This window comes from Balaenoptera acutorostrata, chromosome X, assembly GCF_949987535.1.
Source record: "Balaenoptera acutorostrata chromosome X, mBalAcu1.1, whole genome shotgun sequence".
In the NCBI taxonomy this organism is placed as follows: domain Eukaryota; kingdom Metazoa; phylum Chordata; class Mammalia; order Artiodactyla; family Balaenopteridae; genus Balaenoptera; species Balaenoptera acutorostrata.
In genome coordinates, this window is record NC_080085.1 from 130,486,539 (window position 1) to 130,499,045 (window position 12,507).

At 41.2% G+C, this 12,507-nt stretch overlaps 1 protein-coding gene across 1 annotated transcript; it reads right to left on the minus strand.

Moving 5' to 3' along the window:
* Positions 1 to 9,733: 9,733 nt before the first annotated feature.
* LOC103005580 (melanoma-associated antigen 10-like) lies at positions 9,734 to 10,813 on the minus strand. The gene has a single exon (XM_007187507.1). It carries the CDS (start codon positions 10,811 to 10,813, stop codon positions 9,734 to 9,736), a length of 1,080 nt encoding a protein of 359 aa, XP_007187569.1.
* Between the last annotated feature and the right edge of the window lie 1,694 nt (positions 10,814 to 12,507).

Below are 12,507 nucleotides of genomic sequence, written 5' to 3' on the forward strand. Positions count from 1 at the left end.
TGTCATACAGAGTGAAGTAAGTCAGGAAGAGAAAAACAACTACTGTATGCTAACATATATATGGAATCTAAAAAAAAAAAAAAAGGTACTGAAGAACCTAGGGGCAGGACAGGAATAAAGATGCAGATATAGAGAATGGACTTGAGGACACTGGGAGGGGGAAAGGTAAGCTGGGACGAAGTGAGAGAGTGGCATGGACTAATATATGCTACCAAATGTAAAATAGTCAGCTAGTGGGAAGCAGCCACATAGCACAGGGAGATCAGCTCGGTGCTTTGTGACCACCTAGAGGGGTGGGGTAGGGAGGGTGGGAGGGAGATGCAAGAGGGGGGAGGTATGGGGATATGTGTATATGTATAGCTGATTCACTTGTTATAAAGCAGAAACTAACACACCATTGTAAAGCAATTATACTCCAATAAAAATGTTTAAAAACTAATCTCAGCAGTAATTCTTGCTGGTATAGACAAGAGGATTCAAAAATTTTATGTAAGGGCAAAGGAACTAGAATAGCTAAAGAAATTTTGAAAATGTAGAATAATGTTGGAAGAATCACATTCAAATCAGTCTAGCTGATTTTAAAATTTCCTATAAGGCTATAGTAATTAGTGCAATGTGATATTGGCTAAGAAATAGACACATAGATCAAGGGAACTAAATAGAGAGTCCAGAATAGACCAACACAAATATGAACTATGGAGACTTTATAAAAGATTAAAACAATTTAATTGAGAAATTTGGTCTTTTCAATAATTTGTATTGGAACAATTAGACGACCTTATGTTAAAAATGAATATCTAAACCTCATAATTTACACAAATATGTAATAAATCTAATGGGTAAATGAAAAATATAAAACTTAAAAAAAAAATAACAAAGGAGAAAATCTTCACAGCCTGAAGTTAGGCAAAGAGGTCTTAAACGCAACACCCAAAGCATGATTCATAAAATTTTAAAAATGATAAATTGGATTTCTTCAAAATTAAAAACTTTTTTTCTGAGAAACACAGAATGAAAAGTCAAGCTGGAAGTATTTGCAAATTATATATCCAATAAAAGACTCATATCCAGAAAATATAAACAGCCTTCAAAACTCAAATATTAGAAAATAAACAACCCAATTTAGAAAATGGGCAAATGATGCCAGTAGACGCATCAGCAAAGAGGAAATATGGATGGAAAATAAGCACATGAAAAGTTGTTCTATGTCATTAGCAATAAGAGAAATGAAAACTAAAACCATGATGAGATATCATAACACATATTTGAGAAAGACTAAATTTTTTTAAAATGATATTACTAAGTGCTACCAAGGATGAAGAACAACTTGAACTCTCATACACAGTGGTAGGAATATAAAATGACACAGCTCTGTGGAAAATGATTTGGTAATTTCTTAATAAGGATACACTTACCATATGACTCAGTAAAGCCACTCCAGGGAGAAATAAAAACTTATGTTCATACAAAAACCTACATATGAATGTTTATAAGAGCTCCATTCATATTTGCCCAAATCTAGAAACAACCCCAGTGTGCTTCCATAGGTGAATGGATAAACAAACTGTGGTGCATCCATATAATGGACTACCACTGAGCAGTAAAAAGGAATGAACTATTGATACACACAACTTGAATGAGCCTCAAAGGAATTTTCCTGAGTGAAAGTGCCTCAGAAAGTTACATACTCTGTTCTTCCATTTATATGAGATTTATGAAAACACAGAAGTACAGTGATGGAGGACAGTTGAGTGGTTGTCAAAGTTAGATGTGGGAGGAGGGTAAGACTATAAAGGAACAGCATAAGGGAGTTTGTGTGTGTGTGTGTGTGTGTGTGTGTGTTTGAGGGCAGTTATGGAACTATTTTGAATCCTGATTGTAGTGTGGTTACATGAATCTATACAGGAGTTTTAACTGTACACTGAAATAAGATAATTTTACTGTTTAATAATTTTTAAATATTAAAATAAGAAATTAAAAACCTGGCGTGACTACATCAATATCAGAATAAATTGATTTCATTAGAAGAAAAAATTATCATGGATAAACTGGAACATTACATAACATTACATAAGAATTCATCAAGAAGACATAACAAACCTAAATGTGTATGCACCTAAAAGCAGAGCTTCAAAATACATGAACTAAAAACTGATAGAACTAAAAGGACAAATAGTCAAATCTACAATTGTATTTGGAGACTGTGACACTCATCTATGAGTAAATGTTAGAAAAAGTGGACAGAAAATATGCAAGGATATTGAAGGACTCAAATAGCACTATCAACCAACTTCATCTAATTGGCATTTGGAGAACACTTAACACAACAACAGAAGAATATATATTATTTTCAAGTACACATGGAATATTCACCAAGATAGACCATAAAACAATCTTTAACAAAAGTAAAAGAATTTATATCATGCAAAGTATATTCTCTACTCATAATGGAATTACAGAATACAACAAGGGATATCTGCAAATTCTCCAAACATTTGGAGATTAAACACATTTTGCCTAGCTCATGTTTCACAATAAATTCTTGAGGGAAATTAGAAAATATTTTGAAGGGAATTAAAATAAAACTACAACATATTAGAGATTGTGGGGCTCAGCTGATGCAGTATGTAGAGAGAAATTTATGTCATTAAATGCTTAAATTAGAAAGCAAGACAGCTCAACTCAATAATCTAAGTTTCCACTGTAGGAAACTATAAAAAGAAAAGTAAATTAAACCCTAGGCAACAGAAGGGTGGGAACTATATAGGTAAAAGCAGAAATCAGTGAAATTGACATTAGGAAAATAGTAATTAATATCAATGGTCACAAAAGCTGTTTCTTTGAAAAGATCAGAGAAACTGAAATACCCAATGATATTTAAAAAGTTGTTGAGAAGCAATGGCTTTGGACACTGTTAAAGTATAAGAAACTGTAGATATAGATTAAGGGATATATGTTACATGAGTTTTCAGAAAGCGTAAAAATGACAGAACACATATTCTAAATCGTAAATAAATGTCTTGTAATGTAGTAGTAATGTGTAATTGTTTAAAAGTTTGGAATAATGAGCAAATCATGTAGATCTACAGCAAATGCATGTAAAGGGACAAGGTGATAATGTGCAAAAATAAGGAATAGTTACTGTTTTGCAAGGGGAAAATTCTGGTTACATATAAAACAAAGTTGGTTTAAAAAAGTGTTGGTAAAGATACTGGTATTTATTATTTCTATTTTATTCTTTTTTGGAGAATGTGAACCTATATTTTTAAAAGGAAAAATAAAAATATTATAAGATTATGCCATTGCAAATAAATTATGTGCACATTTTTTGTAACTGAAAATCTGCAGAAACATCTTTGGAACAAAATCGTTTGGTAAAAAACAGGGATTAATGAGTTTCAAAAAGAACAAAGGACAAATGATACAGTGGTAAGAGGCACAAGAATATGGAATCATATCAATATCAGAGAAACCATTCATGGCTTTATTAGGACAGTGTGTGAATGACAGTGTTAAAATGGAGAAATTGTCAATGCACAAAGGAAGTATGAAAGATATAGCTAACAACCAAGCGTGTATTATCTACGGCAGAGAAGTTTTAATAAAAATTAAAAATCACAGTTCTTTTTACATGGTGTTCAGTTTCTGAAAGACAAGCACATATTAACTTAGAAGCTATGTGCTGAATAATAGTCCATTAAAGAAAATATGAGTCGTTGTTATGAAAATATTACTTCATAGTTAGGAAAATCAGTGTTTTTAAAAAGTGCACTTTCACTCATGATTCAGAATTAATGGCATTCATGACTGAAAAACATATTTTAAATAACAATTTATTATGAGGTGTTACAAGAGAATATAAACAAGTTTTGACAAGGGACATATAAACAACACTCAAAATAATGACAGTAGTCATGATAATTCCTCCTGCCAGTATTGCCTACATACAATCCTTCCTATAAATATTAGATCCAATATCATGTCATTGGGAATAAGACTTAAATATAATTTCCCCTTTTAAAGTTTGTTATTAGTTTTTCTGAAAGGATGGTTTTAAAGATATGATAGATTCTTACCTGTGAGGGATTGTATTTGAAACACTGAGAGAAGTTGGATGACAACACATAGCCTACTAATTGGATTTCACAGTTTTTTTTTTATTTACAGTTACATAATCAGTAAGAATACCAGGGGCTGAATAGAATCCATCAAGAAGTTAATCAATATTACAAACAAAACATCTAGATAATGAGTGTTTATTTTTGGTAATCTAATTCATATTTTTAAATATATAAAGTATTTTGTTATTATAATGGTAATTCTTATGTGCCTTAGATGGCTTAGAAATATTAAAGCACAAATAAGAGAATTTAAAAATCACTTATATTTCTACTAGCAAAAGAAAAATATTGTTGCTATTTCACTGTATATACTTAGTTTTTTGTACATATGTCTATATTAACATATATATGTGTACCACAGCATTTCAATTTGGTTTTAAATTGAATAAGTTGAAATACTGGGACACTGTCATATGTAGAAAATATAGGTTATATATTTGGATTATAGGACTTCTGATTCTAGCCATGATGGAGTAAAAGGGACCAAATTTACACACCTACCTCAAACAACTAAAAAAAAAAAACAGACAACACACATGAAACAATGATTTTCAGTTTATTGGACATCAGGCAAAGAACAGTGTTCTCTAAGAGATGAAAAACAAGTGAGGTGAGCCCTAAGATTGTTCAAGCTTACTGCCCAGAGAAAGATTGTAGGCCACAGTGTATAATGGAGAGCCTGGCCATCTTCTTGAGTTGAGGAGATGGAGCTGGAAGTCTAGGGGATGCTAGGTGGCAAGAGCTTGCAGGACAAAATTCCAGAGAGGAGAGAGCTCCACAGAGAGAAATCTCCAGAGATCATGCAGATCTGGGAATTATTCCTGTTCCCATTAGTCAGAGTGGAAAACCTCCTAGTTCATCGGGCTCAGTTAGAATACACAGAGTGGTTTTGCCTTAGAAGAGAGGAACTATTAGCCATAATCTAAGCACTGTTTTTATCTCACTTAACAAAGTTTAAAAGTAAGACCCAAAAGGACCAGTAACTTGTTTCCAAGTAACTTAATTGTGTCCCTGAAAAAAGCTTAAGAATATTTATTTATAGAAACACAAAAATATCTAGCATTTAAGAAAGTAAAATTCACAATGTCTGACATCCAGTCAAAATTGCCAGCCGGGACTTCCCTGGTGGTCCAGTGGTTACGACTTTGCCCTCTAATGCAGGGGGTGTGGGTTTGATCCCTGGTCAGGGAACTAGATCCCACATGCCTCAGGGCCAAAAAACCAAAACATAAAACAGAAGCAATATTATAACAAATTCAATAAAGACTTTAAAAATGGTCCACATCAAAAAAAAAAATCTTAAAAACAAAAACAGAAAACAAAATTGCCAGCCATTCAAAGAAGCAGGAAAGTAGGAACAGTAATGAGGAGAAAAATAAATAAAACTGACCCAGAAATAAGGCAGATGATAGAGTTAGTAGACAAGGACTTTAAAACAGTGTTATATATAACTGTGTTCCATATGTTCAAATGATAAGGCAAAATTTTAAACATGCTAAATAGGGACATGAAAGACATAAAAAAGAGCCTAAATAAATTTTGAGATATGAAGGCTACAATGTCTGAATTGAAAAGATATACTGGTTTGGACTAATGGCACATGTGACATGTAAGAAGAAAAGATTAGTGAACTTGAGGATATAGCAATAAAACTTTCCAGAAAAAAACACACCCTGAGAAAACAACACTGAAAACAATGAATAGAGCATTAGCAAGTTGTGAGACAACTTCTAGTGACCTATGCACATATATTTGGAAACCCCAAAGGGGAGGAAAAATGGGAGATAGAAAAAATATTTGAATGACAAATCTCTAAACTGGATAAAAACTATAAACCCACAGATTCAAAAAGCAAAAGAATGCCAAGAACAAGAAATATGGAAAACAAGACTATACCAAGGCCCACAATATTCAAGTTACTTAAAATCAGTGATGAAGAGAAAATCTTAAAAGCACCAAGAGAAAAGAAGGCACTTTACTACAGAGGAACAAACATAAGGATAAGAGTAGATTTCTTGTCAAAAACAATGATTGGGTTGTTTGGTTTTGTTGTTGTTGTTGTTGCTGAGTTGTATGAGCTGTTTGTGTATTTTGGAAATTAAGCCCTTGTTGGTCGCATCATCTGCAAATATTTTCTCCCAGTCTGTAGGTTACCTTTTTGTTTTATGGTTTCCTTTGTTGTACAAAAGCTTGTAAGTTTGATTATGTCTCATTTGTTTATTTTTGCTTTTATTTTTATTGCCTTGGGAGACTGAGCTAAGAAAACATTGGTACGATTTATGTAAGAGAATGTTTTGCCTATGTTCTCTTCTAGGAGTTTTATGGTGTCATGTCTTATATTCAAGTCTTTAAGCTATTTTGAGTTTATTTTTGCTTATGGTGTGAGGGTGTGTTCTAACTTCATTTATTTACCTGCAGCTGTCCGACTTTCCCAACGCCACTTGCTGAAGAGACTGTCTTTTCCCCATTGTATATTCTTGCCTCCTTTGTCAACAATTAATTGACGGTAGGTGTGTGGGTTTATTTCTGGGCTCTCTATTCTTTTTTCCATTGATCTGTATGCCTGTTTTTGTGCCAATACCATGCTGTTTTGATTACTGTAGCTTTGTAGTATTGTCTGAAGTCTGGGAGGTCTATGTCTCCTGCTTTGTTCTTTTACCTCAGGATTGCTTTGGCAATTCTTGGTCTTTTATGGTTCCATATAAATTTTAGGATTATTTGTTTTGGTTCTTTGAAAAATGTCATGGGTAATTTGATAAGAATCACATTAAATCTGTAGATTGCTTTGGGTAGTATGGCCATTTTAACAATATTAATTCTTGAGGGAGGCTTTGGGTTTTGACCTCCTAGGTAAGCTCATTAATCTGTGCCATGTGTTCATGGCCAGTTTCAAATAAGATGCTCCATTAAAATCCTGCTGCAAATATCAGGGTGGTTTCTAACTTCAGGGTTATATCCAAGAACTGGTCAATTACATGCCAAGTTAGACTCTACTCATAAACTCATTTAGAAAGCAGAGTTTGTTGAAGATACCTGGATGGGGGGCAGAGGTAATGCCAGATGTCTAAACATCACTGTCCAATGTGAACACTTATGCCAAAGGGACACTGTAAGTGGGCAGTGGGTTGAGACAGCCTGGGTACTTCTGCCAGGAGTAGAAATGCTTTATGTCAGGGGGAGGGCAAGAGATATGGGTTGTTTCGTTGGGAGTGGGCACAGATTTCAGAAGAGGTAGCAGTGATGAGCTGGTAAGTCAGTCAGGTTCCAGAGTTGGACTGGAGGGCACATAGGGGAAGATCAGGGGATGGGTGCCGTCATGTGGGAAGGTGCTGGGACTAGACAGACATCTGGCACCTCAGCTCTCAGGGGACCCTGGAACTCAGGCAGGAGGACCCTATGTTAATAAAGCCCACAAACAATACCCAAATCCTGTTTGATTGACTTTGTCACCTTCCTTCTTTAGGACTGCTTTTAGTACCTTGGGCATAGGGTCCTTCTTTTGGTCACCTGAGAGAATTTATGGAGTACTGATAAGAGAAATGATTTGGAGTCAGAAGGTTGGTATCAGGCTGGGGTTGAGTGGGAAAAGCACAGGCTCCAGACGAATTTAGACTAGGGATCCAGTCCCTGCCCTGTCACTTATTAACCATGTAATCATGGGAAAATTACCAAGCCCTATGGCCTCGGGTTTTTCATCTGTGAAGCAAGTGGGTTTGATGAGCCCTGTCTTGTAGGACTGCTGGAATGTATGTAATGTCTGTAAAGCACCTCACACAGTGTCTGGTTCAATCTTTAATGATTAGCTGTTATGGTAGTTGCCCCATATCTGCCATTTTTCTTTCTGCAGTTTCAGTTACCTGAGATCAACCAGGGTCTGAAAATATTAAATACAAAATTCGAGAAATAAACAATTCATAAGTTTTAAATCATGCCGTCCCACTCCATCCTGTCCAGGACATGAATCATCCCTTTGTTCAGAATATCCACACTATATATGCTACTCACCCATTAGTATAGGAAAAAAACGTAGTATATGTGAAGTTCAGTACTCTCCACAGTGTCAGGCACCCACAGGGGGTCTTGGAACATAATCCCTGGCAGATAAGGGGGGACTACTGTATTTCTATTATTAATTTGACCCCAGGCCCTCCTACCCTCTACTCTAGAAGTTGTTGCTGTTGTCATCCAGTACATCTTAGAGAATACTCAATGCAATAGGACATGTAATACCAAAATCAGCCAACCATGCTGCTTTGTAAATAAAACTCAGTAAATTTTCCTTCTTAGAGGATATATTTTTAAATTTAGGTGTAGGGAAGTCTTCCCCAGCTGGATGCAACTCAAAGCTCCTAGAATTTGAGCCAAAGACCAACTCTGTCCCTACCTCCCAGCTGCTCTTCCATCCAAATCGCTATTTTCATTAATCCCCCTCAAATCTATACATGGCTCAGAACTGGCCAAATTACATTAAAGGTAATCTAATTAAAATGTCTTCTAACAGAGTCATCACTGGCTCTCCCAGGCCAGGGAAAAGGGTGCCTGCACAGTGACTTCTGGGCATCATTCAAAAGATATTCACCCTTATTTCTCAGGAAACCCTTGCAGATGATATTTATAAAACAGCTATGTCTTGTGTTCAACTGCACTGGGACAAGAGTACAGGACAAATTCCTTACTTGCCCTAGGAAGTGATTTCTCTCTGATGATTTCTCTCTGCCAAGAGCAGTTTTTCTATCTAGGTTTTTCTCTCACTCCTAAGATACACCGTCTGGGAGTCTGGCCACTGCCACCACCCAGCTTCATTACCGTCACCTCACACAGAAGGAACCCCTGCTTCCCAAAGCCCCAAACTGCCCTGGTTTGGGGCACTTACACTTGAGTGCTTGCTCCTGGAGCCCCACTGCCTTGTCCCATTTTCCCTTGTTCTGTGGGACTTAGGGGACATCTCTACATCTTCCTCATGTGACTGTGGCTCCTAGACCATCACTCTAGGTGTGGGTGTGTCCTGCTTTTCTTAGTGTCCCCACTACTAACACAGGGCCTTCCGGAGAGCAGAGGCTCCATGAAGGTCTGTGGAATAAATGAGCCAGTGAGCAGAGATTTCATTTATTACTATTTAGTTTCTTCTACATTCTTGAATAAGCTAAGAAAATCCAAGTACATATCTTAATTTTACAGAATAGACTAAAAATAATGAGAATTAAAAAATAAACCACTTAATTTTTTTCTCTATTTTTATAAGCTTTTTCACATTTCCAAGGAAATTCCTATTCTAATGCCATCTTACCTTGTTACAGACTACAAATAAAATGGAAGGTTTCCCAATTCATTTTACAAAATAGCAAAACTCTTTCTCCTAAACTGGACAGAAAACAATAAATGTGTGACCAATGTCATTCATAAACTTAGATTCTGAGGCTAGCAGACTTTCTAGTTAAGCAACAACATTTCAAAATACCAAAAATAAAAGAAGATAAAGTTCTAAGTCACCCAATGGAACAGAAACAGAAAGATGTTATTCACTATGATTCCCTCATCCCAAGTCTGGCCCTCTACTACTTAGATCATTGACTGCCCTCTTAAAACACAAAGTGAAGAATCTGCCTTAGACTTCACTCAGGGCAGAACAAGCTGCTGGACATGGCACTAGAACTTGCACTGGCCATGGAAGTAGTATTATCTGTGGTGGCAAATCTAGACTGGGCTCTCTCTTCCTGATCTCTCAAAGCCTCTTCATACCACAGAGGGAAGGATCTAGGGTCACTTCCATTGACCTTGGCCAAAAACTCCAGGAGACTCATCTTGCTGGTCTCCGCGTGGGCCCGGGGACCCCAAAGAAACTCATAGCATGCAGGATCGCTGTTGGGCACCTGTCGGTACTCCAGGTACTGCTCCTGCACCCATACTTTGGTAATGAGCTCCCTGGGCTCCCCGTAGATAACGTGCTCCCTCCCGGCACACACCCCCATCAGATTCAGCGATTCCCACACCTCCTCCTCAGGGACACAGTTGTCATTCATAAAGATTATACTCAGGATAAATATCAGAAGGCCGGTCTTGGGCATGCTCTGCCCATCGCTCAGCATCACATCATACGTGAGGCCCAGGGTGGTGACCAGGACATAAGAATGGTCGCTGGGGTCCAATTCCTTCACATCAATACCAAAGACCAGCTGCATGCACTCCAAGGCTTCACTGAAGATCACAGGGAAGTGTTCCTCGTAATCTTTGATGATGATATTCAGCATTTCTGCCTCTGTGATCGTCTCCTTGGTGCAATACTTGAGGAGCAGAAACTCCACCAGATCACCCACCTTGTCATCAATCGCATTTCTGAGAAAGGACTCAGCATCTGGCAGGGCCTGCGAGGTGCTTGGACCCTCTTCTTTTGGGCTGCTGGAGCCATCGTCGGATTGGCTCAATGGAGTAGAGACAACAGCAGTGGGGGATGGGGAGGGGAAATCACTCGAAGGGCTCTGTGAAGGACTCAGGGTCTCAAGAAGAGCATAAGGCTCCTCTGGGGAGCCCAAGATCAGAGGACTGTGAAAGGGAGAGGAGGAGAAGGAGGAGGGAAAAGAGGAGGAGCAGGTGGAGGAGGATGAGGAAGAATCCTCTTGCACAGCCATGGGAACACTTTGGGCCTCATGGCCTTCCTCAAGCATGTAGCGCCGTCGCTTTGGAGCACGAGGCATGATGACTGGTGTCAGGAAGCCGACTGGAGTGTGGGCAGGGGTGACAGGTGGGGACCAAGGACCTGGGGGAGAGAGGGAGTGTGAGCGGCCTCGGCGGAGAAACGCACCCTGGGCAGCTCTGACAAAGGCCACTTACAGGGCTCGCCTGGAGGGGTGCCCTCGGGCATCACAGGGGCGCTCCTCCTGGGCAGCCTGTCCCCTGCCAACCTGAAGAAGGAAGCGAGGTGGCCCCTCAGGGTGCAGCCAGCACAGCCCCAGGTACCGACCGGGGCTGAGAGGGGTGTGGGGAGGTGCGGTGACTTGGGCCTTGTGGGGTCTCCTCTGTTCTGGGACGGGGAGCCCCTGGGTGCACACTCAGGGCACGCACCTCACCTTGACTCCTGGCGCTGCCTGGGCCTCCTCTGCTCTGTGGCCTGAGGACACGTGCCTCAGACCTGGGCCTTCGCCTCCCGGTTCCTGGAGCCCCTGTAAGGGGAATGGAGGGCGCACCTCGGGTGTAGGTTGTGCCACAGCCCTGGGCCCCTCGGTGCTGGTAGGAGGGGTGGGCCGGACTCTGTGGGCCCCCCATTGTTCCGGGGATTGGGCTCTCCTCAGTCCTCTCCCGGGGTCCACACCTTGACCCCGGCAGATCCTGGGACTCCTCCCTCTGCTGACCTGATGTTTCCCCTCAGACCAAGGTCCTCGCATCCTTAGACGCCTCCATCCCCAACCACGTGGCAGAGGTGAGAGCCTGCAACGTCAAGTCAGCCCTGCCCGGGACCTCCCAGGGCTGACAGCATGGGCGAGCTCCTCTGAGGTCCCCTCTGTTCTGGGGCCCAGGGTCCCCTCTGTCCTCCCTCAGGGTCCTCACCTTGACGCCCAGCAGGACCTGGGATACCCCCCGTTTGCCCACCTGAGGCCCTGCCCCTTAACCCAAGTCCCCACTCTCTCTGAGACCCGGATGTCAGGAAATGCTACTTGTGGTCATCCCGCCCCAGGGCCTCACAGGGCCCCCTCTGATTGGAGTCCAGGGTCCCCTCAATCCTCCCACAGGGTCCTCACCTCGACTCCCGGCAGGACCTGGGATCGTCCGTTTGCCCACCTGAGGCCCCGCCCCTTCCACCAAGTCCCCAGTCTCTCGGAGACCCGGATGCAGAAATCAGGACCCGCTGCGTGGCGGCCATCCCGCCTAGGGGCCTCCCAGGGCTGACTGAGGGGCAGGAGTCTTTGGGGTCTCCTCAGATTGGGGTCCAGAGTCCCCTCAGTCCTCCCTCAGAGCCCTCACCTTGACTCCTCGCAGGACCTGGGATTCTCTCCTGTGCCCGCCTGAGATCCCACCCCTTATGCCCCCTCCCCAGCCTCTCTGAGACCCCGCCCCTTACACACCCTCCCCAGCGACTCTGAGACCCGGATGTCAGGAAGTGCTGCCCGTGCTCATCCCGCCCTATGGCCTCCCAGGCCCCACTCTGTTCTGGGGTCCATGTTCCCCTCAGTCCTCCCTCAGTGCTCTCACCTTGACTCCACGCAGGACCTGGGATGCTCTCCTGTGCCCGCCTGAGACCCCGCCCCTTATGCCCCCTCCCCAGCGTCTCTGAGGTCCCGCCCCTTACACCCCCTCCCCAGCGTCTCTGAGACCCGGATGTCAGGAGGTGCTGCACGTGCTCATCCCGCCCTGTGGCCTCCCAGGGCCCCCTCTGTTCTGGGGTCCAGGTTCC

Bases quoted from the DNA above. Each gene is read 5' to 3' on its own strand.
- LOC103005580 (XM_007187507.1), bottom strand. From the start codon at position 10,813: ATGCCTCGTGCTCCAAAGCGACGGCGCTACATGCTTGAGGAAGGCCAT.